The 23,559-nt window shown below is 43.0% G+C and overlaps 1 protein-coding gene across 1 annotated transcript in view; it reads left to right on the top strand.

Annotated features, from left to right (window-relative positions):
* Nucleotides 1-23,559, top strand: part of camk2a (calcium/calmodulin-dependent protein kinase II alpha) — a 63,119-nt gene that overhangs the window by 17,448 nt on the left and 22,112 nt on the right. Inside the window, exons 2-7 of the mRNA XM_079566343.1 lie at nt 376-470; nt 4,749-4,808; nt 14,409-14,463; nt 20,450-20,515; nt 20,599-20,671; nt 21,903-22,005. Of these exons, the coding sequence (XP_079422469.1) occupies nt 376-470; nt 4,749-4,808; nt 14,409-14,463; nt 20,450-20,515; nt 20,599-20,671; nt 21,903-22,005 (452 nt within the window). The remainder of the gene's footprint in view (nt 1-375; nt 471-4,748; nt 4,809-14,408; nt 14,464-20,449; nt 20,516-20,598; nt 20,672-21,902; nt 22,006-23,559) is intronic.

Genomic DNA, 23,559 nt, shown 5'->3' with positions numbered 1-23,559 from the left:
GAAATGTTTTACAAGCCAGTCATGTTTTCAAAACGCTACTTTAGTAACTTTCGTAATAACATACAAATGATAATAAGTTCTATGATATACTGCACAATGCCTAAATGCATTTGGACACAGTGTGTCTCATGGAGTTATCTTTACTGACCTGCAGCTGACGGAGTTGTTCTATAGTTGTTTATATCTAAGATAGTGTAGTGTGTAGTGATGTTGTGAAGAATCTGTTTTAACAATCAGATTATTCTGATTGTTAAAACCAGAAGAAACCCACTGAGACACAGGGAGAACTTCCAAACACCACACACACTGTCCAGCTAACCACTCTGCCACTGTTAACCCTTCAGTCCTCAGTTTCTAACATGACTGTCTTTTCAGAGGAGCATTCTCCATCGTGCGGCGCTGTGTCAAAGTCCACACGGGACAGGAGTACGCTGCCAAGATCATCAACACTAAGAAACTGTCTGCACGCGGTAAGGACTGATACAAGGCTCATTTATGCCCCATTTGGTACGTAAACAGATCCCAGTGTAGTTACCGTCTAGGCATGATGTTTCCACACGTGTCTCATGACCAGCCTGTGTTAGTAACACTGTCCCACATTAAATGACATCAAATGACTAAACAATGTTCAATGATGAACAAATAAATAAATAAATACATTACGCTGGTATAATTTAAACTGAAAAAAGTCTTGATTAACTTAACCTTTTTTAAAACCGAAGGTTAACCTTCTTTTTTCTGTTAAACAATGTTGTTTAAACATTTTAAACATGTATCCAATGTATCCAGGAAACGTTTCCTTCCTCTCCATCTCTAGCAAAGTGTCCCTTCATTGTAGAGCAAAAACTTTCCCCATAGTTTCACAACAGCAACATGGGAGAAAGAATAAGGCCCTTTCCAAAACCACTTCCTCCTTTCTCTTCCTATGCAGTTACAATCAAAATGTTCCCGTGAAGGAAAGGTCTGTGCCTTTATAGGTTGGGGTAAAGCACGTTTCTCCACGTAGTGCACTTCAACTGTTTGGCCGCTATACGCAACACATCATGGTTTTTCATGTTTAGCATTTCCATTGCAAATGGACAGCAGTTGTTGTGGGCAGGATACACACACTAGAATACACATTACTGAAGGAACAACAGAACGGCGATGTGGACAAATGCTGCCTTTCGGGTTATGAGATTATTTAAAGGTGCCAAGGTAAATACTAGAGGAAGGAAGCAGCTAAAACACAACTACCAAGATAAGCTGTATGCAGATGTTGTGCCAACAGCGGCTAAATGCTACCATTGGCAAAATCACCTTTGTGTGATGTTGTGAAACATGAAATCTCGTATGTCCTGCCTGTTTAGTGAGGGCGTCCTCTCTCCTTTGGCCAATCAGAGGCCAGCAGTCTGTTCACGACACTTTAGTAACTGTCCAGTGCATTTTGGCTCTGGCCTGAGCCTGGTCCCAAAACTTGTACCTGGCTAACCTTGTTTGACCCAGCTTCATGGGTAGACCTGACCCAAGAACATGACAGGTATTAGTAACATTTTAATGAAGGTTTCTGCACTTTCCAAATAACAAATAATCTGGTGTATTTGCAGAGAATATATTCTGTGAATTTAAGGATTTGTCATTTATGCCATATCATTAACTGCACGGTAGTACAGGTCTAAACCAGGTCTAAACCAAATCTAAACCAGGACTAAACCAGGTCTAAACCAGGTCTAAACCAGGTCTAAACCAAATCTGAACAAAATCTAAACCAGATCTAAACCAGGTCTAAACCAGGTCTAAACCAGGTCTAAACCAGGTCTAAACCAGGTCTAAACCAGGTCTAAACCAGTTCTAAACCAGGTCTAAACCAAATCTGAACAAAATCTAAACCAGATCTAAACCAGGTCTAAACCAGGTCTAAACCAGGTCTAAACCAGGTCTAAACCAGGTCTGAACCAAATCTAAACCAGGTCTAAACCAGTTCTAAACCAGGACTAAACCAAATCTAAACCAGGACTAAACCAAATCTAAACCAGGACTAAACCAAATCTAAACCAGGACTAAACCAGGTGTAAACCAGGTCTAAACCAGATCTAAACCAGTTCTAAACCAGGACTAAACCAGGACTAAACCAGGTCTAAACCAGTTCTAAACCAGGTCTAAACCAGTTCTAAACCAGGTCTAAACCAGATCTAAACCAGGTCTAAACCAGGTCTAAACCAGGTCTAAACCAGGTCTAAACCAGTTCTAAACCAGGTCTAAACCAGTTCTAAACCAGGTCTAAACCAAATCTAAACCAGGTCTAAACCAAATCTAAACCAGGTCTAAACCAGTTCTAAACCAGGTCTAAACCAGGTCTAAACCAAATATAAACCAGGTCTAAACCAGTTCTAAACCAGGTCTAAACCATGTCTAAACCAGGTCTAAACCAGTTCTAAACCAGGTCTAAACCAGTTCTAAACCAGGTCTAAACCAAATCTAAACCAGGTCTAAACCAAATCTAAACCAGGTCTAAACCAAATCTAATCCAGGACTAAACCAGATCTAAACCAGGTCTAAACCATGTCTAAACCAGGTCTAAACCAGATCTAAACCAGGTCTAAACCAAATCTAAACCAGGTCTAAACCATGTCTAAACCAGGTCTAAACCAGATCTAAACCAGGTCTAAACCAAATCTAATCCAGGACTAAACCAGGTCTGAACCAGGACTAAACCAGGACTAAACCAGATCTGATCCAGGACTAAACCAGGTCTAAACCAGGTCTAAACCAAATCTAAACCAGGTCTAAACCAAATCTAAACCAGGTCTAAACCAAATCTAATCCAGGACTAAACCAGGTCTGAACCAGGACTAAACCAGGACTAAACCAGATCTGATCCAGGACTAAACCAGGTCTAATCCGTGACTAAACCAAATCTAAACCAGGTCTAAACCAAATCTAAACCAGGACTAAACCAGGTCTAAACCAGGACTAAACCAGGACTAAACCAGATCTAAACCAGGTCTAAACCAGGTCTAAACCAGGTCTAAACCAGGTCTAAACCAGGTCTAAACCAGGACTAAACCAGGACTAAACCAGATCTAATCCAGGACTAAACCAGGTCTAAACCAGGACTAAACCAGATCTAATCCAGGACTAAACCAGGTCTAAACCAGGACTAAACCAGGTCTAAACCAGGTCTAAACCAGGTCTAAACCAGGTCTAAACCAGGACTAAACCAGGTCTAAACCAGGACTAAACCAGGTCTAAACCAGGACTAAACCAGATCTAATCCAGGACTAAACCAGGTCTAATCCAGGACTAAACCAGGTCTAATCCAGGACTAAACCAGATCTAATCCAGGACTAAACCAGGTCTAAACCAGGACTAAACCAAATCTAATCCAGGACTAAACTAAATCTAATCCAGGACTAAACCAGGACTAAACCAGGTCTAATCCAGGACTAAACCAAGTCTAATCCAGGACTAAACCAAGTCTAATCCAGGACTAAACCAAGTCTAATCCAGGACTAAACCAAGTCTAATCCAGGACTAAACCAAGTCTAATCCAGGACTAAACCAAGTCTAATCCAGGACTAAACCAAATCTAATCCAGGACTAAACCAAGTCTAATCCAGGACTAAACCAAGTCTAATCCAGGACTAAACCAAGTCTAATCCAGGACTAAACCAAGTCTAATCCAGGACTACACCAAGTCTAATCCAGAAGTATTTGCATGATTATTATCAGCATTCACATGGTCTATAATCTGTTTTATGATTATGCTTTTGTGTGTAAATGTGGCGGTGCATTTGGCTCATATTTCTCCCACTGTTACATAACTGAGCAGCTGCAGGACTCAACTTTACTGTTACCAGGCAACAAGAAGCTAGCCAATCAGAGCGAGGCATTCAGAGAGAAAGGGACGGATGCCCTCCCATCCTCCTGTAAAGTCGGGTGGGGCAGGTCAGATTGTGTGGTCAGATAAATACAGCAGATAATGGGCTTTGTCTCTGGTATCAATGATCCGGGATTTTCCATTTGGAGATAAAAATACCACAGAATGTTCCAGAACACTGGCTCCACTCCGACACCAACACAGCCGTCTGCAGAATCCAAACCAGCGTAAAGAGTGGTGCTCCTCTGTGCTTCCACTGATCCAATATTCTGGACATATGGCTGTATTATACTATGCTAACAGCTAATGTTTGACCTCCAGTCCATTCCGCCTCATTTATATAGAACATTATATGTCAAGGCTGCATATCCACAAGCATTTGTTCTGTATAACTATGATATATCTCTAAATTACTTGTGAAGGTCAATGCAAAATACTCACAAAAACAACTAAGACAAGCCACAATTTGAAACTGACAGCATGCTAACAAATTGATGGTGCTGTGATAAGCTCAGTTTGAGTAAATGACTCAAACCTGTGTGAAACATTACTGCTTGTCAGTTTAATGTGATCTGTCCATAAGAGATATCTTGGCCTGATTGAGCAGTCTTTAAAGGGACTATACGGAGTTTAAAAATGTTAAAATTACCCTACATGTTTCAACAATGTCCTAATGTGTAGAATGAGCTCAGACCTGTTCACCACAACTGCCTCTAAAATCCTGCACTGTCACTCAAAAAGGTGTCACTTCGGGTCCGAATTTCTGTCATGCATGTGCTTAATATAGAAGGTGCAGTTACATGTATGACCTGAGGTGGCAGTGGTGAGTAGAAAATGGTGAACTTGCATCTAGCCCCTTTAACACATTGTTGTGTTGCGTTGGTTTCAGATCATCAGAAACTGGACCGAGAGGCTCGGATCTGTCGACTGCTCAAACACCCAAACATCGGTGAGTCTAAATAGATTCAACATTTTAGACAGTTTTACTAAAGGTCCTTCTTTTTCCTGACACAGCACACAAACACTGCACACTCCCTTCTTTACAAGGATTTAAAGCACCGCACTCACACGGTAAAAAGTGCGCTTTCAGAGTGTGAACTTTGCACTCACTGAGCAGCAGAAATGCAGATCACAGCAAAACACCAACCACAGTCTCATCAAAGTGTCAGTTTGTTCAAATGAGCTAAACATGTGGGGAGTTTAGGGAAGTGTGGAGTCACAACAGGAGTTGTCTCAGGGCTGCAAACATGCAACAAACATTAAAACAATGAACAAAACAAACAATGCAATGTTCAAGCAAAAGCAAAATCATGAGTTTCTCTCCTTTTCTGCCCATAGCAGCCAGTGATGAGAGGTGTTCCTTACAGCAGGACAGGGTGCGTTGTCATGATGAAGATGACTTTGTTCGGGAAAGGCTCTTTTCGTAGCATAGAAGACAGTGGTCAGTCAGAAACACCACATTCAATGGACAGTTTAGGGGAGGCTAGATAGACAGTTTATGCACAACTGCAGCCTCTGGAGGGTCCGACACTTTGATGTTCGGGAGACCCCAGTCACCAGCAGCTTCAAATACATGTCTGCTGCTTTGTACAAATTTAACAGATAAAGTTGATTATATTCCAGTATATTAAAAACACAATATCACTTGTTCAGCTCTGTTGGCGTCTGACATTGAGCACACACCTGAAGCACATGGCTACTTAATATGCGTAAACATCATTATTTCACAGCTGGTGGACTCATTGAGTTCATTGAGTTGTAGCCGCTGTAGCATTAGTGGGTGTGTCGCGATGAGCCTAATACTCTATAATTTACTTGTAGGGAAATGGCCAGTGGGTCAGACAAGACTGTTTACTGGGCTGTATCTTGGCCCGGGTCACCAGTGGTACAGGCCTGGTACAGCGTCTCACTGATATGGTCACAACATGGACCATTTTACAGTCACTCCACTCCACATACGGCGGTGGAAAGCTGCCTATGTAGCCATCACTGCCCAAACAGACTCACCGACCACCATTCATTCATGCACACAGGCATCAGTCATCCTAGCCTATTGTACATGTTTTTAGCGCTCGGGGGGACCTTTTTGCTGTGACCGCTGTGCAGTCATGCCACTCTTGAACTTCTTTGTCTCCAGATGCCCTTCCACACACCCCGGTTACCCCCTGGGCTGTAGTAATAGTAATGGTAGTAATAGGGTTTGAGTTGTCATTATCTGAACAGGTTTGAACTAGTCCGAAGTCTGTTTCTCTGAGTTTTCCAAGTTTCTTCGCAGCCTCAGGGCTGAGCAGGCCTGACTTTATCATTGTTAGGGATTATGAGTTAGTTTTGAGGAGCGAGGAGCTTCAACGCCTGAGATCAGACTGAAATATGAACTTCTGAACTCATTTCAGAACATGTTTCAAACCCTGCTGTTTCGTGGTCCTTGTATTTCGTGGTTGTGAGCAGTGACCGAGTTTGTGCAGATGAATTATAAATCTGATTTGAGGCCATGCTGCAGGCTCTACATCAATGATTCATAAATGACACGGATCCTGGCACAGCAGATCCTGGGTCAGTGCATCAGAGCAGGACACAACATGGTGTAGTCATCTCTGTGTGGACTTCTTCAGACATTTATGCAGTTAGTCAAGGCACACATGCAGCAACCCCGGCCCGAGTGCCTCACTGGCGGAGAGCCCGGGGTCGATTCATGGTCCGTGTGCCGTAGTTTGGTCCAAACCCCCCGATGCTCCTGTGTGTCCGAGGTCCTCCCGAGGTGCAACGGGGGTTAGTGATTTTACAAACATCGTTTCCATTACTCCTCTTTCAAACTATCTTTTCTCTCTAGCTTGACTTTGGACAACTCTGTCATCAAAAAGTCTGGTTAGTGGCTTTAAAGGCTCTAAAGAAGCGCTCTTCATCTGGGAGGTTTTACAAACATGCGCTGAGACGTTTAACAGCTAGCTTCTCTGTGTGTTCCCCTGAGGCTTTAGTCCAGTTCTGCGGATGAGTTTTTATTAAAGACTGAAGAAGATTTGTGTCTTTGTTCTAATAGACGGTACAGACGGATCAGAAACGTGTGAAGATCTGCTCTGATCACAGTCTGCAGTCAGTGTAACAAATACAAACCTCTGCTGTAGGAGACACTGCAGGTGAGAGGGAAAAAGAGATTACACTTTGATATGTTTGCTGAGGTTCCTGACCTAAATACAAGGGAAATGTAGTGCAGGTCGTTAAAGTGTAGTGAGTTAACCTGTAGCCCATTCATTTTTAATTTTAGAGCTTTATTTTTTGACATAATCAAAATGAAGAGGGGATTTTGATTTCAATAAACTAGTTTTAAATTAACAAATAAAATCTTGTTTTGTCTGACATCAATAAATCGGGTAAGCCTTCTGTAAAAACTCTTCCAAATATTGCAAAGTTGCAGACTCGACTGTAAGAAAAGGTCTTCTAGAGGAAAATCTATGTCAGAGCATGATTTAAAAAGCTTCTGTTGAAGATTACTTCTATGTTATATGTTTTATTTTGTTTCCTGGTGTTTAAGCGTAAAAAGCAAACCGGCCCAAACCTGAGACGTATTTCTTTATTTAATATACAGTACTGGTCAAAAGTCTGCAAAAGTACTTTTTATTTATCGCCTTTTCTTTATTTTCAAGACTGTTTCAACACTTTACATTGTGTGATTCTCATTGAAGACATTAAACTATGAATGAACAAATGTGATGATGTAGGAAACAAAAAAGGGTGAAATACAAAATATGTTTCATATTTTACATTCTTCTAACCACCCTTAATTCTTGGCTTTGTCTCAATGAGCTTCATAAGTCTGTCTTTGAAATGGTTTAATAGTCTGAAGTCCAAACATGACATTGTGAAACTGAGAAAATGTCAAAGGTGCAAAAGGCGGCTATTTCAACTCATTTTGTTTCAAACATAATTCCATATGAGTTCATTCATAAATGCATGCCTTCAGTGAGAATCTACACACAATATTTAAACACACAAGACAAGTAACTGTCCATACCACGAACAGACACATACATCATTAAGCTTAACGTAAGCATTTAAAATGTATCAAATGGTCTATTTCAGGAACACATCACAGCCTAAAATGTTAAAATAGTAAAAGATTGTGAGAGAAATTATTCAGATCTAACGTTTCCATTGTTTAATGGTTTTAAATGAAAACCATTGTTGTTAGTGATCAGCGACACTCTCAACAACAATCCAAAAACACTTCAGCAGGAGGTGAATGATCTATAACCCTGTTCCAATATTACCACGAACCGTTAAAACAACACCCCTGCTTCTCACTGACTGCAGAGTCTCAGGCTTTAGTGGAGGGTCAGTCTGAGGCTCTGGTGGAGGGTCAGTCTGAGGCTCTGGTGGAGGGTCAGTCTCAGGCTTTAGTGGAGGGTCAGTCTGAGGCTTTAGTGGAGGGTCAGTCTGAGGCTCTGGTGGAGGGTCAGTCTCAGGCTCTGGTGGAGGGTCAGTCTGAGGCTCTGGTGGAGGGTCAGTCTGAGGCTCTGGTGGAGGGTCAGTCTGAGGCTCTGGTGGAGGGTCAGTCTGAGGCTCTGGTGGAGGGTCAGTCTGAGGCTTTAGTGGAGGGTCAGTCTGAGGCTCTGGTGGAGGGTCAGTCTCAGGCTCTGGTGGAGGGTCAGTCTGAGGCTCTGGTGGAGGGTCAGTCTGAGGCTCTGGTGGAGGGTCAGTCTGAGGCTCTGGTGGAGGGTCCGAGAGAGGCCTGATGGTTCACTGTGAGACCGATGTGTGTGCATATATAAGCATGTGATAAGCTACAATATTTTAGCTGACTTTAAACCTGAAACTACACCTAAATATTTGGTTTCATTCATGGTGTAAATGGTGTTGATAGAAAACACGTTAAACAAAGTGAATTGGGAGAGTTGAAGCCACCTCTGTGATGTAGAGCCTGTGTTTGTTAAAAATGTAAAAGTGCAGTTTTAAAGGCTCACACAGGGCAGCTGCCTCGGCGTATCTTTGTCATTATCACGTCTCTGTTCGCTCTGATCAGCTGAGAGAGTGCAGTGTGTGGGCAGGTGGAGGTGAGTCTTATGTAACTGCTGCATCACTTTAGGTAAAATAATGTCCTCTGCAGAGAACTCAATGTCCCCATAGTGTATTTGTTAGTGTGTCTAAAAGTTGCAAACCCTGTAGCTCTACAAACACGTGAAATGCATGGGATTCTTGTATTAGCTCAGCGGCTCATATTTCAGTGTCTGCTCAAATATCGCCCCTGGAACTGTTTCAAATGTGACTCAAACATATCACAATAGTGAGAATTTATTTTCCCAAAGCCCGTTCAGCCTTTTTATGTGTGTGTGTTGCCCTGGAGATGGCGTGTGTGTCTGTTGCTAGGTAACACACCTGATCGCTGTGTGGGCTGGACATCCCATAATAACCCTCCTCTGCACAGGAATCTGCAGCACAGACTGTAATGTTCACACTCAGACTGCATAATGTCAGATAAACACTGGATCACAGCTTTTACCTGCAGTAATGATGAGTGTACACTGAATCACAGAGTCCAATATCGCCTCACACGGTTTGTTCACACGCATTTCCTTATCAGCGAGCACACAACTTGAAATGCATTGGTAAATACTCTTTATTTTTACATCGATAAACATCTAATCAGACACAGCAGTAAGAGTGCCCTGTGTCTGGCTAAGGTTAGGCACAGGTCAGGAATGGTGAAGGTCAAGAAAAGGATTTGGGCATGTGGTCTTAAAGCGAATTAGTGCTGACATGACTCTGGGTTTGCTCCAGTTTAGCGGGAGAAGACGCACTTTTGGCACTGGATTTGCTGTGCACCTTGTTTTAGCCAACCACAACTTAAAGTCTCAAAACAACAAACTCAATTCGCTTTTCTACCCCTACCCCCTAGCCCTCTGTTGCAGGTGGTGTAGTCAGTGGAAGTGCTCGGGCTGAAAAGACCTCCCTAAGAAATGGGACTGCTCTTGATTTGTCTGCATTTACAGCACAGATATGGAGGGGATGATCTAGTTTTTGTAATTTTGAATGAAATAAAAGCTTATTTGGTATGGAATGGAAGCTTATTTGTATATTTTGATAAATTATAACACATTTAAATTAAATGTAAAAGCATGCCTTTACTTGTCTCTATAGTATGACATGCTACTGAACTGTCTCTACGGACAGGGATTTCCTCACGCAAATCAAATATAGGCAACTTTGCAGCACTTTTAATTACAATTTCACAAACACTGTTAGTTATTGCATCCACAGACATATTGTGAATATTATACCGCGATTCCAACTATAGTTGCCTTCCCTATCATATCACTGTCGTATCTCCCATTTAGCCCCTACTACCGCTGTCCTTACTAGAGCTCCAGGACAGCCCTTACTACCTCTGTCCTTACTAGAGCTCCATGACAGCCCTTACTACCTCTGTCCTTACTAGAGCTTCAGGACAGCCCTTACTAGAGCTTCAGGACAGCCCTTACTACCTCTGTCCTTACTAGAGCTTCAGGACAGCCCTTACTACCTCTGTCCTTACTAGAGCTTCAGGACAGCCCTTACTACCTCTGTCCTTATGAGAGCTTCAGGACAGCCCTTACTACCTCTGTCCTTACTAGAGCTTCAGGACAGCCCTTACTACCTCTGTCCTTACGAGAGCTTCAGGACAGCCCTTACTACCTCTGTCCTTACTAGAGCTTCAGGACAGCCCTTACAACCTCTGTCCTTACGAGAGCTTCAGGACAGCCCTTACAACCTCTGTCCTTACGAGAGCTCCAGGACAGCCCTTACAACCTCTGTCCTTACTAGAGCTCCAGGACAGCCCTTACAACCTCTGTCCTTACTAGAGCTCCAGGACAGCCCTTACTACCTCTGTCCTTACGAGAGCTTCAGGACAGGCCTTACTACCTCTGTCCTTACTAGAGCTTCAGGACAGCCCTTACTACCTCTGTCCTTACGAGAGCTTCAGGACAGCCCTTACTACCTCTGTCCTTACTAGAGCTTCAGGACAGCCCTTACAACCTCTGTCCTTACGAGAGCTTCAGGACAGCCCTTACAACCTCTGTCCTTACGAGAGCTCCAGGACAGCCCTTACAACCTCTGTCCTTACTAGAGCTCCAGGACAGCCCTTACAACCTCTGTCCTTACTAGAGCTCCAGGACAGCCCTTACTACCTCTGTCCTTACGAGAGCTTCAGGACAGCCCTTACAACCTCTGTCCTTACGAGAGCTTCAGGACAGCCCTTACTACCTCTGTCCTTACGAGAGCTTCAGGACAGCCCGTACTACCTCTGTCCTTACGAGAGCTCCAGGACAGCCCTTACAACCTCTGTCCTTACTAGAGCTTCAGGACAGCCCTTACAACCTCTGTCCTTACGAGAGCTCCAGGACAGCCCTTACAACCTCTGTCCTTACGAGAGCTTCAGGACAGCCCTTACAACCTCTGTCCTTACGAGAGCTCCAGGACAGCCCTTACAACCTCTGTCCTTACTAGAGCTCCAGGACAGCCCTTACAACCTCTGTCCTTACTAGAGCTCCAGGACAGCCCTTACTACCTCTGTCCTTACGAGAGCTTCAGGACAGCCCTTACAACCTCTGTCCTTACGAGAGCTTCAGGACAGCCCTTACTACCTCTGTCCTTACGAGAGCTTCAGGACAGCCCGTACTACCTCTGTCCTTACGAGAGCTCCAGGACAGCCCTTACTACCTCTGTCCTTACTAGAGCTTCAGGACAGCCCTTACAACCTCTGTCCTTACGAGAGCTTCAGGACAGCCCTTACAACCTCTGTCCTTACGAGAGCTTCAGGACAGCCCTTACTACCTCTGTCCTTACGAGAGCTTCAGGACAGCCCTTACAACCTCTGTCCTTACTAGAGCTTCAGGACAGCCCTTACTACCTCTGTCCTTACGAGAGCTTCAGGACAGCCCGTACTACCTCTGTCCTTACGAGAGCTCCAGGACAGCCCTTACTACCTCTGTCCTTAGTAGAGCTTCAGGACAGCCCTTACAACCTCTGTCCTTACGAGAGCTTCAGGACAGCCCTTACAACCTCTGTCCTTACGAGAGCTTCAGGACAGCCCTTACAACCTCTGTCCTTACTAGAGCTCCAGGACAGCCCTTACTACCTCTGTCCTTACTAGAGCTCCAGGACAGCCCTTACAACCTCTGTCCTTACTAGAGCTCCAGGACAGCCCTTACAACCTCGGTCATTACTACAGCAACAGGTTAGCTTAACATAACCATTTTTTTATTTTTTATTTTTTATTTATGCACCAGGTAAATACTGTAAATACTATAAATGTATTTACAGTGAGTACATACATTTATAATAATGAAAATAATAATAATAATAATTACAATAATAGTAGTATTAGTGGAGATTACAGTGATAAAATAGTTATGAAACGAACAGAGAGACAGAAGAAACACACAACAAAAAACAAAACAAAACAAAACAAAAAAAAGGGGGAAGACAGAGAAAAGGAAAAAAAATAATAATAATAAATAATAATAAATATAATATATATGTATATATACATACACACATACATATACATATATACATACATACATATACAAAATAATGTGTGTGTGTGTGTGTGTGTGCGTGTGCGTGCGTGTATAGATGAGAGAGTGATTGAGTGGTTAAGTGATGGACATGTTTACAGTTTAGGTTTGAGGGTTTGAATATGTTGTATAGAGTGGTGAGTGTGGGCGGGCCATGGCAATAACATGGCCTTAACATAACCATTTAAAATGTATCAGATGGTTTATTTCAGGAACAAATCACAGCCTAAAATGTTAAAATAGTAAAAGATTGTGAGAGAAATTATTCAGATCTACAGACAACACACATTTATCAGCATAAATGTAGCAAAGTAAACATGGTGAGACTTATTATACTTACTTACTTACTTATGCTAAACTGCAGCTTTCATGAAAGTATCCTTTTTGTGGCATTAAGAACATAATACTTCCATTTAGAACTAAGTTTACAGTGCAACCCTTGAATGCCTCAGCCTCTCCCCCGGTGCTGCTTTGCTTTGTGATCATAAGAAGTAAAAAGACCTGACTGCTCCTGTAGATGTTGGATTATTAAACAAACAGACATTTCATGAGGATTTCAGCTGAAATGTGTGTCAGATGTTTGTCAGTTCACCATCTTTTTGTAAACTTCTGTCATAATGCTAAACTCTTAGCCGCTAACTGTTGCTGCGTCTTCTGCTTCAAACAATTGCGATCAATTGTTCACGTGTTTGTGTTTACATGGTGCGGGGGGAATGCAGGGGTGAGGGGTGTGTTGGGGTGGGGGTGAGCTGCGAGTTGAGGGAGGTGCGGTGCCGGCCTCCTTCTGCGGTACAAAGTCCACTGCTGTTTGCGTGTATGCGCATTTAGCAACGCAATATGGGAATGCAACGATGCTGGACCGGCAAAACAGGGTCGCTTAGAGTTGCTTTAATGGGGTTGGTCAGTCATCACTGGGGCAGAAAATAGCCCTACTCTGGTAATCATTGACAAGGCGATGGCACTGTCAGAAAAGAAAAGCCTTGGGTCTCAACAATATGAATACAAATATTTAGTATGATCCAGGTGGGCAATTCGTTTTTTTATTGAACTGTGTTAAAAACAAGAAATAAAAGGCCTTTATAATTTTATCATGTATCATGTTAAACCCTTGGCCTTCGATATATTGAGATTTCTTCTGTACAAATTCTGATGTTCTCCTGTAGAGTCTAAACTCCTGCACCAAACTAGTTCTGATTCTGTCCGTTTGGGACTTTCGCTTTGCTGATCAGTGTTGCACAAAAGGTCCTCCTGCGCTCTCTGCTGGCCTAAAGTATAATTGCGCTGTGTCCTTCCAAGTATACTTAGATACACAAGTTATTGACTTTTATTCATACCACAAAATATATCAAGGCTAATGGGTATAAAGTAGTTATGAAAGTGGGATTATAGGACCTCTAAGAAACACTCAGGTCTTGTGACTATGTCTGTGAAAGGCGCTGTATAAATAAAGATCTTCTTCTTCTTCTATATAAATAAAGATCTTCTTCAATCAAAACCAAAAGCTAAAATGATAAAAAAAAAAAATGAATCATGAAATTTTCCTTTTGCCGGATTTTAATTTAATGTGTTTTTGGTTTAGACTGTGTTAACAACTGTGTCAATTTCAGCCAGATGGAAGCCCTCAGTGACACAGCAGCTTACAAGGCAACATAAAATGATGTTTTATGATCCAAAAATCAACTTTGCAGCTTATGTAAACAGTGTCTCCATGAGGGAGGGAGACTGTGGGTCTGTGCTGTGGGTTCACCTCCTTTACGCCTCCTTTCTGTCTGGCACTCACTCACTGCCAACATTAACACGGCTTATACAGGTCATATTTAACACTTTTGAGCCAAAACTTGCAGTCAATTGTGTTTTGGACCATAACATTTACCTATAAAGCAAAAATAGTTTGCTTTATGTATATAGATTTCTTTCCAGTTAGGATTTTTTTTTGCTTTTGTTGCTTGTGGACCACTGCCATGTTGAAACATCCTGTTGATGTGTTTGTGTTTCAGTGCGTCTTCACGACAGCATCTCAGAGGAGAACCACCACTACCTCATCTTCGACCTGTGAGTGACCCAAACATGATTGACCCAGGGTTTATGTAACATGCACCTGTCAGGGGCGAGTGCCAGAGCGGATGCTTCTTGTTATTTAAATGGATGTTTGTGTCCCAGTTGTCCAAGAGTTTCTATCGTACTGAAGCTTTTCAAACAAAAGATGTTTCACAGTTTGACAATCTCTGACAATCAATCTGGTTTGAAACTCTCCTCCAGAGGGGAGGAGTTTCTGTTTACATTAAAGCCCCTCATACACTGTGCAATGTTTTACATCTCGTAACATCTCACAACATCACACTAGAAGGACTGGGGAATGAAAAATCATAAGCACGTCAAGTCTATCGTATGTAGTCAATCAAAAATTGTGTTACTCTGAAATCTTTAGTGATTACTGTAATTAGCACTGCATGCAGAGCAGCGTACCACGGCCTCTACAGACTGGCCTGTCTCAGATGCTTCCTCTGTTTACTCTCCTCCGTTTTCTGTCAGTGCTTGTAGTTATTGAGATCTGGAGCAAATGACATCCCCTTTTTATTAGGCACTTTTCTTTACGTTCAATATGTAGCAAAAAGGTGTGCAGCGGCAGTTTCTGGGGCCACATTCAGGGTCAACAAGTCACATATGAGACCTTTTACTAACTTTTAAAAAAGAGCTGACAGTTTCGCTGCCCATCCAGACCGCATCCTCAGAGCTGTTGTCTTTGGTAACCACACTCACCAGATATGGACACGGGGGGTGGGGGGGATGGTGAATACCCAGTGACAGCAGATGACATCACTGGCGGGGGCCCCAGACATGGCTTGGGTCCAGGCCGTGTCTGAGGCATCCTCCGGATGGCTCTTTCCCAGGTGTTGGACAGCTGGAACCTGAGTCCCCCTCGTCTGTTGATGGCCGGGCGCACGGATCTCTCATATATGGTCTCCTTGAACCACCGTTGCTCATTGTCAGGCGTGTGTCTCTGTCCTCATAAGAGTGGCCCGTCTCCTCCATGTGTAGGAACACAGCAGATGATGGGCCCGACGATGTTTTCCTCCGGTGCTGAAAGAGGCGCTTCTCCAAGGGCTGAGCTGTTTCCCCGATGTACATCTGGCTACACCCCTCTGTGCCGCACTTGATGGCATAAACCACCCCTGCTTTCTACCCTTGGGGATCTTATCCTTGGGGTGTACCAGCCGGGAGCGTAAGGTGTTGAAGGGTTTCAGTGATGTACGAACACCGTACTTCTGACAAGTTAGCCACATACGGGAGTATGTGGCTAACTTGTAATCTGAGCCTTGTGTTTATTCAGTGTTCTACTTTTGGGTTTCTTGCCTTCTGTTAGACACACGAGTGAAGGTCCAATCTGCATACCCACACGTCTGCAACGCCTCACGCACATGATGGTATTCAGCCACCCGCCTGTGTTGAAAGACGGTTGTCATTCATGCCCTCCTGAGTAAACTTGATAAAGGGGTCCACTGAATTGATAAGATGAAAAAATTCCAGCACCAGATCCTTCTGCAGAGTCGTCCATATGCAGTATATGTACCAATGTGAATGGGGGGTTCTCTGGAAGGAGCTGAGGGCCTGCTGTTCAAACATCTCCATATAAAGATCAACTACTACAGGGGAGACAGGGGAACCCATCACGCAACCATGTTTTTGCCTGTAATATTTGCTTTTATAGACATAATAGGTGGTTCTAAGACAAAGACTCAACAATTTACAGATCTGATGAATGGTGAGCCTAGTCTGTTCTTGTAGGTTGGGCTCCTTCTCTAAGCTCCTCCTAACAGCTGTTACAGAGCCATTAGGTGGAATGGAAGTAAATAATGACGTGACAGCATTAGATGTAATGGTTTCTCCTTTATCAAGTTTAATGTCAGGGGCAACAATAGGAGGACAAGATATTCAGCAATGTTATATGTGACAGACCCAATTCTGCAAATGATAGGACGGAGGGGGCTGTACTCCTTCTGGATCTTGGGGAGACCACAGTAAACAGATTAACTAACCCACCAGTTTCACTGCCCTTAGAGCTAATCTCTACATCTAATCTATTTTTTTATGACAAAGTCCAAAGCATTAAACATGCCATAATTTCCACAACACAAATGGAAACTCTGCCACCAGATAAACACCTTGAGCTGACACATTTCACACCTGTTACTGACAAAACAAATAAAGAGTGAGCTGAACAATGTGCGTGCGTCTTGACTGGTGAGTTACAGCTTGATATCCCTAGCCTCGGTCAGAAGGTAAGGTGACTCGAAATGACGAGGATGGATCCACAGCTTTGTATTTCCCAAACTTTATTCCAGGGTCAACAGTCATTGATGGTTATAATCAGAGGATGTGTGTAGATGTGGTTTCTATAAAAAAGAGAAAAAGGAAAATAATTACAATCAATGTAATAATAATCAAGGTTAAAGTGTTATGCAATATGTCAATAATAGTCCTTAACAGGATAAACATCTTGAACAGGATATACAGGTGAAAATAGTATGTCTAAATAATGACATAAAACAAACGAGACTTGGGCAGCTCAAAAGTGCCCAAATGCCGCCCTCTTATGGACAGAAAAAGGTACTGCAAGGGCAGGGCCACATTTAGCTGTGGGCAAGTCTGCAAATGGCGACTCCATCTTGGATAACTAATGCCGTGCCTTTAGGGTGCCTCGTGGCCGCACAAACTACGAAACAGCATGCAAACTTTACTGTGTGCATAAACAAACGTATTACTCGTAATGTGTAATGACAATAAGGTTAACAACACTTAGGTTCATATTTACGCACACGCACGGCAAATTCTCAGAACAAAGACTGAAGTAACCGCCCCACACATGCTACTGCGCAGAACTAGCTCGAACAAGCCCAGGCAAAGTGGGATGTACCATTATAGCGGCAACTTGCGGGGGACTTGGAACAGCCCAACTACTATAATCACAGGGGGTTTTACACAAAGAGGTTATCTCCGGTCTGAGTTCATGTACATGCTGCCTTGATGAATTACCCACTAGATTTCTGAAGTCTGTGCTGACCAGCTTGTTACCACAACTTGCTCAGTTAGTTAACATCTCACTCCAGACTGGAGCATTTCCAAAGGCCTTGAAAACAGCAGTCATTAAGCCTCTTCTAAAGAAGAGCAGCCTTGATGCCAAGGTAATGAACAACTACCGGCCCATATCAAACCTGCCATTCTTAGGAAAAGTCCTAGAGAAAGTAGTATATCAGCAGCTCACTTACTTTCTCCTGTCTAACAATGTGTTTGATACTTTCCAGTCAGGCTTTAGGCCCCACCACAGCACTGAGACAGCTCTGATCAAGGTGACAAATGATATCCGCATGAACACCAACGCAGGTAAGGTCTCAGTTTTAGTTCTGCTGGACCTGAGCGCTGCCTTTGACACAGTGGACCACGGGACCACAGTGGACCACAGTGGACCACAGTGGACCACAGTGGATCACAGTGGATCACAGTGGATCACAGTGGTCCACGGGATCTTACTTCACAGGTTAGAAAACTGGGTGAGAATCTCAGGACAGGATGTACTTTGTCCAAATTGGCAACTGTGTCTCAGACAAAATTGCCATGACCTGTGGAGTCCCCCAGGGGTCAATCTTGGGACCCCTCTTATTCAACTTGTACATGCTTCCATTGGGTCAGCTAATAAACAGCAACAATGTGTCGTACCACAACTATGCAGATGACACTCAAATCTACGTGTCACTGACGGCTGGTGAACATGGGCCTGTAGATGATAGGCATGTTGCTATGGCGCCGACCCCAACTGGCAGCAAGTTACGTCGGCTCTGTTACCTCTTTGTAAAGTAACATGTGCAATAATCTCTGTATCAGCTGCACTTTATTAACTCTTCTTCTTGAACGCCGACTGTAACAAGTGAATTTCTCCTTTGTGAGATCAATAAAGGTTTATCTTATCTTAGATACTCTCTGTCACTGATACAGGTGAACATGGGTCTGTAGATACTCTCTGTCACTGATACAGGTGAGTCTGTAGATACTCTCTGTCACTGATACAGGTGCACATGGGCCTGTAGATACTCTCTGTCACTGATACAGGTGCACATGGGCCTGTAGATACTCTCTGTCACTGATACAGGTGAACATGGGCCTGTAGATGCTCTCTGTCACTGATACAGGTGAACATGGGTCTGTAGATACTCTCTGTCACTGATACAGGAGAACATGGGCCTGTAGATACTCTCTGTCACTGATACAGGAGAACATGGGCCTGTAGATACTCTCTGTCACTGATACAGGTGAACATGGGCCTGTAGATACTCTCTGTCACTGATACAGGTGAACATGGGTCTGTAGATACTCTCTGTCACTGATACAGGTGAACATGGACCTAACCAAAAAATCAGGTTCGACATCTAGGAGTAATCATGGACTCAGACCTGAACTTAAACATCAAAGCAATAACATCAGCAGCTTTTTACCATCTGAAAAACATTGCTAAGATCAGAGGAATAGTGTCAAAACCAGACTTAGAGAGACTTATCCATGCATTTGTCTCCAGCAGGTCAGACTACTGTAACGGCCTCACTATCAGAGCTGCAGAACATCCAGAACGCTGCTGCTCGAGTCCTGACAAGAACCAGGAAATACGACCATATTAGTCCAGTGCTCCGGTCTCTGCACTGGCTTCCTGTCACTCAGAGAATAGACTTTAAAACAGCTCTGCTTGTTACAAGTCTTTTCATGGTTTAGCTCCAAAGTACATCTCTGACATGTTACAGCCGTATGAACCATCTCAGGTCCTGAGAACTTCAGGGAGGGGCCTCCTGGTGGTTCCCAGTCAGGACTAAACACGCTGAGACTAAAGCTAAAATCTGGAACCGTCTTCATGAGGATGTGAGACAGGCCTCAACTCTGACAATGTTCAAATCCAGGCTGAAAACAGTTCTTTTTACTTACGTGCATATGACTGAACGTATTTTATCTGCACTCTTGCCTTTTACTGTGATTGATTCATTTTTATGTTGATATTTTTATTGATTTTATCTGTTTTCTTGTAATTTTATTGTGCTCTACAAATAAACTTGCCTTGCCTTGCCATAGGTGGGTGGTGTTGAAGATGTAGGGTACAACCATAAATAGAGCTGTCTCTCAATAGCGACTGATGTTTCTAGAGGTTTTAAGAGCGCCACCGCTTCCGTTCTGTACTTAGATGTAGGATTGTGTTTAAGCAGTTCATATGTTTCTTTATCACTTAATTTTAGCGTCGTTGTCCAAAGTGACCACAAGAACAGTACACTGACCTTTATCACCCACCGCGTCTATGGTGGGTGTGGTCACCATGGACAACAGCTCAGAGGATGCTGTCTAGATGGGCAGCGGAACTGTCAGCTCTTTTTTAAAAGTAAGTCCAGTTGTTCTGATTTACCTTTTTTTTGGTCTTAATCAACTACCTGGATGACTGAGAAACTACAAAACTACACTACCCTAACCCTCTTTTAGTAAGGCAGAGGGTCTGTGTCATGCTTTACTAGTTTCGATCACTTCCTATGATCTTCATGATGTGGTTTACAATGATCGGATCATTGTAAGAGGGAATTGTGACAACGCCAGGGTCATCCGTGCCAAAAGTAACAAGTACCACCACTGGATTAGAGAAGCCATAGAGATCCGCAAACGTGCACCAACATCTATGAACCGGGACAAGGGAGTGTACACCTTATCCCACACCTGGGATGCTGTCGTGGAGAAGGCGCCAGTCTGAAAGGTGCGAAAGTGCTCCCTGCTGATAAATTCATGTGAGCAGCCTCAACACGACACCTCCACCACCTGTGGAAGATCACAGGAAGTGATCGAAATTAGTAAAGCAGGTAAACAAACCTTCTGTCTTACTAAAACAACTATCAGTAATAGTTTCATTTAAGAAGTATGAACCTTTTACAAAATTGTATGAGACCTTTTGGTTTCTGCAATGTTCGGCTGTGGAGAATATTGTGAAGGTGGACAATAACATTTCTATTTGCCTTCCCAGCGTGACGGGAGGAGAGCTGTTCGAGGACATCGTGGCACGGGAGTACTACAGTGAAGCGGATGCTAGGTCTGTTATACATGCTAATATTCAAACCCTTCTGACTCCTTCCTGACCTCTCTATGACCCCTCTGTGACTTCTGACCCTGCAGCCACTGTATCCAGCAGATCTTGGAGGCGGTGCTGCACTGTCATCAGATGGGCGTGGTCCACCGTGATCTCAAGGTGAGACTGCTCCTGCCTCACAGACACTGACCACAATGTCATATAGCAACTGGTCAAGCCCAAAGGGTGCGTTCAGTTGAGTCAAAGCTGGCAGGGGTTGCAATGTGGAAGAGGTCAGATATGTGCGGAGGGGCCAGGTTATGAAGTGCTTTGAATGTGATGAGGAGTAATGTTATGTTCATACTTACAGTTTATACACAAAACATGTGGGAAAAGTACAATTTAGACATTTAGTCCTATATGTTTATTGAGATGTTTAAAGGATAAATGAGACATTTAAGTCCTTCTATAATTAGGAAAATAGTTAAAAAATAGGTCATTTCAACGTAGAATCAGTAACCAAATCAGATCAATCAAATATCTACAAAACAGTACCAGTAACAATAACACCTTTAATCAATCCGGAGCCTCTCCAGATTGATTAAAGGTGTCAATGTTACTAGCAGGTTATAGTTTAGAGGAAAAGGTTAGAGCAGGGGTGCTAGGGGCCTGATCCGGCCCCTGACCTGTAGAGCATAAATTCTAAAAAAAAGTCTCTTGCCCAGAGAGTTATGTGCAGAGTTATGTGCAGAGTTATGATTTTTTTTTAAAGGATTACCAGAAAGCTCATTCCAGCCACTGGGGGACAGTTTAATTTAAAAAAAGAAGATTTTCACATGTGTCCAGCAGGGGGCACTGATATAATAAGAGATCAGGATATGAACAACACATTATAGCCATGTGGTAAATGAACAGTCTGACCCAGGGTGGCTGTGGCCTCAATAACAGCTTACCACCACCACCACCACCGAGTGTGGAGTCAGTGAATAATTATTACTATTATGTAGAACTTTGAGAAACTTGTGACACAAGCTTGTAAAGTGCAATAAAGTGCAATACAAGGGTTTTGATCAAGTCACAGCTCATTATATTATCCATTTATTGGAAAAATGTTCCCTATAGTATTTTCCTACAAGTGTATTTTCCTACTTGCAGCCCTATGAGGCAACTTCTGTTGTGATATTGGGCTATACAAAACCATTAAACTTAAACTTAAACTTCCTGTTTACATTATATGTGGCCCGCGACCTGCTGTGGGTGCTAAATTTCAGCCCCTGGTTTAGAGCATTGTCATAGTGATTATATTTTCTGTCTCTATGAGCTTAATGCCTCTGTACCTTGTCCCTTAAAAAAGGCTTTGAGTAAAGTTTTTCTCTGTATTTCATCACTCTGACTCGAGTCTCTGTTTCAGCCGGAGAACCTGCTGCTGGCCTCCAAGTCCAAAGGTGCCGCTGTGAAACTGGCCGACTTCGGTTTGGCCATAGAGGTGGAGGGAGACCAGCAGGCGTGGTTTGGTAAGCATGGCATTGTGGGAGGTGGAGTTTATACACTTAAGCCATATGCTGCTAGGCTGAGCAGCTAAAGCTCCGAAGTCCGATGTTTGGGACGTCTCAGGATGTGACCTGTACTGTATGCTCTGGACTCAACTTTTAAATCAAAACTCAATGAAAATGGAGAAGAACTAGAAACCAAAGGAATATTTCAGGATTTTTGACATAGGGACTCATTTCCTAGTTATCCAGAGTGTTGCTGATTTCTGGAGATATTTTTTTTTGTAATTCATGCAGTTCTTGTATTTGAAGAGTTTCGTGGCGCTAGGCTAGTGCAAGGCTAGCACATTTCTATGGTGTCAGCTAGCCTGCATAAAAAACAGTCTTACGCAGTCCACAGTGCATCTGAGGCAAATTACTTATAACACCAGACTAACCATATAAATGTCTGTGTAGATAGAATCATTTTTGGAATATAACTGACCTTGCATAACATGAATGATCGCATTTTGAGGGACTATTTTCTAGCAGATCACTCCGCCGCCACGTAGCTTATACAAATATGAAGCAGATGGTGCCCAAATATAAGTTATTTTAAAAGCAAAATGGTTAAAATTATTCTATTGACACAGACATTTATATGGTTAGTCTGGTGTCTTGCCTCAGGTGCATTGTGGAGTGCGTAAGACTGTTTTTAATGCAGGCTAGCTGATATCTTAGAAATGCGCTAGCCTTGCACTAGCCTAGCGCCACGTAACTCTTCAAACATAAGAACTTACATGAATAACCAAAAAACAATATCTCCAGAAATCAGCAACACTCTGGATAACTAGGAAATGAGGCCCTATGTCAAAAATCCTGAAATATCCCTTTCACTTTTAATAAAACAATATTTTTTGCACGCATTACACACTGACAATACACAGTAATACCCTGGACCTACCATGGGATCAGTGTTAGGTATGTATGCACCTTTAGCATGTGAATAAAGAAGCACACTTTGCTTCTCATTTTCTGGTGATTTAGTGATTCAATGATTGTGACCAACTTTTCTCCCTGAGTAAGATCCATGACATTGACGGAGAGCTGCATGATGCATTTAAGTTCTTGTAACTGGCTCCACCACTCTCACGGCCTACATCTGCTTTTCACAAGCAAGGACTACTTTCAGAATGAGTAGGGATTCCGGGACACTGGGATTCCATGTTGTCTGAACTGGTGGAGGCCTTTGAAAGATTGGCACTTCCTATTTTTGTATATTTCAAGCTCTATGAACTTCAAAACATTGCTCTTCTAGAGATAGATAATTCCAGATGTCACTGTTAACCAGCCCATCCTCGTATTTGGTCCATGAAAGCAGACGGTGAGGCTCTCTTCATGATGGTTGCATAGTATCACCAACCAGAGGAGACGGGTCCTTCAAAGCCGTTGCGCCCCGTCTCTGGAATGAACTTCCTCTGTCATTGCGTTCCCTCGATTCTGTGGAGACGTTTAAAAAGCAACTTAAGACTCATCTGTTTAAAAAGGCTTTCGAGAGCAAATAGAGCTGCCTCTTTGAATACATATTTTTAACTGTCT

The sequence above is a fragment of the Gobius niger genome (assembly GCF_951799975.1).
Source record: "Gobius niger genome assembly, chromosome: 11".
NCBI lineage: Eukaryota > Metazoa > Chordata > Actinopteri > Gobiiformes > Gobiidae > Gobius > Gobius niger.
The sequence above is the reverse complement of the archived record's forward strand: the minus strand, read 5'-3'. Positions and strand labels throughout refer to the sequence as shown.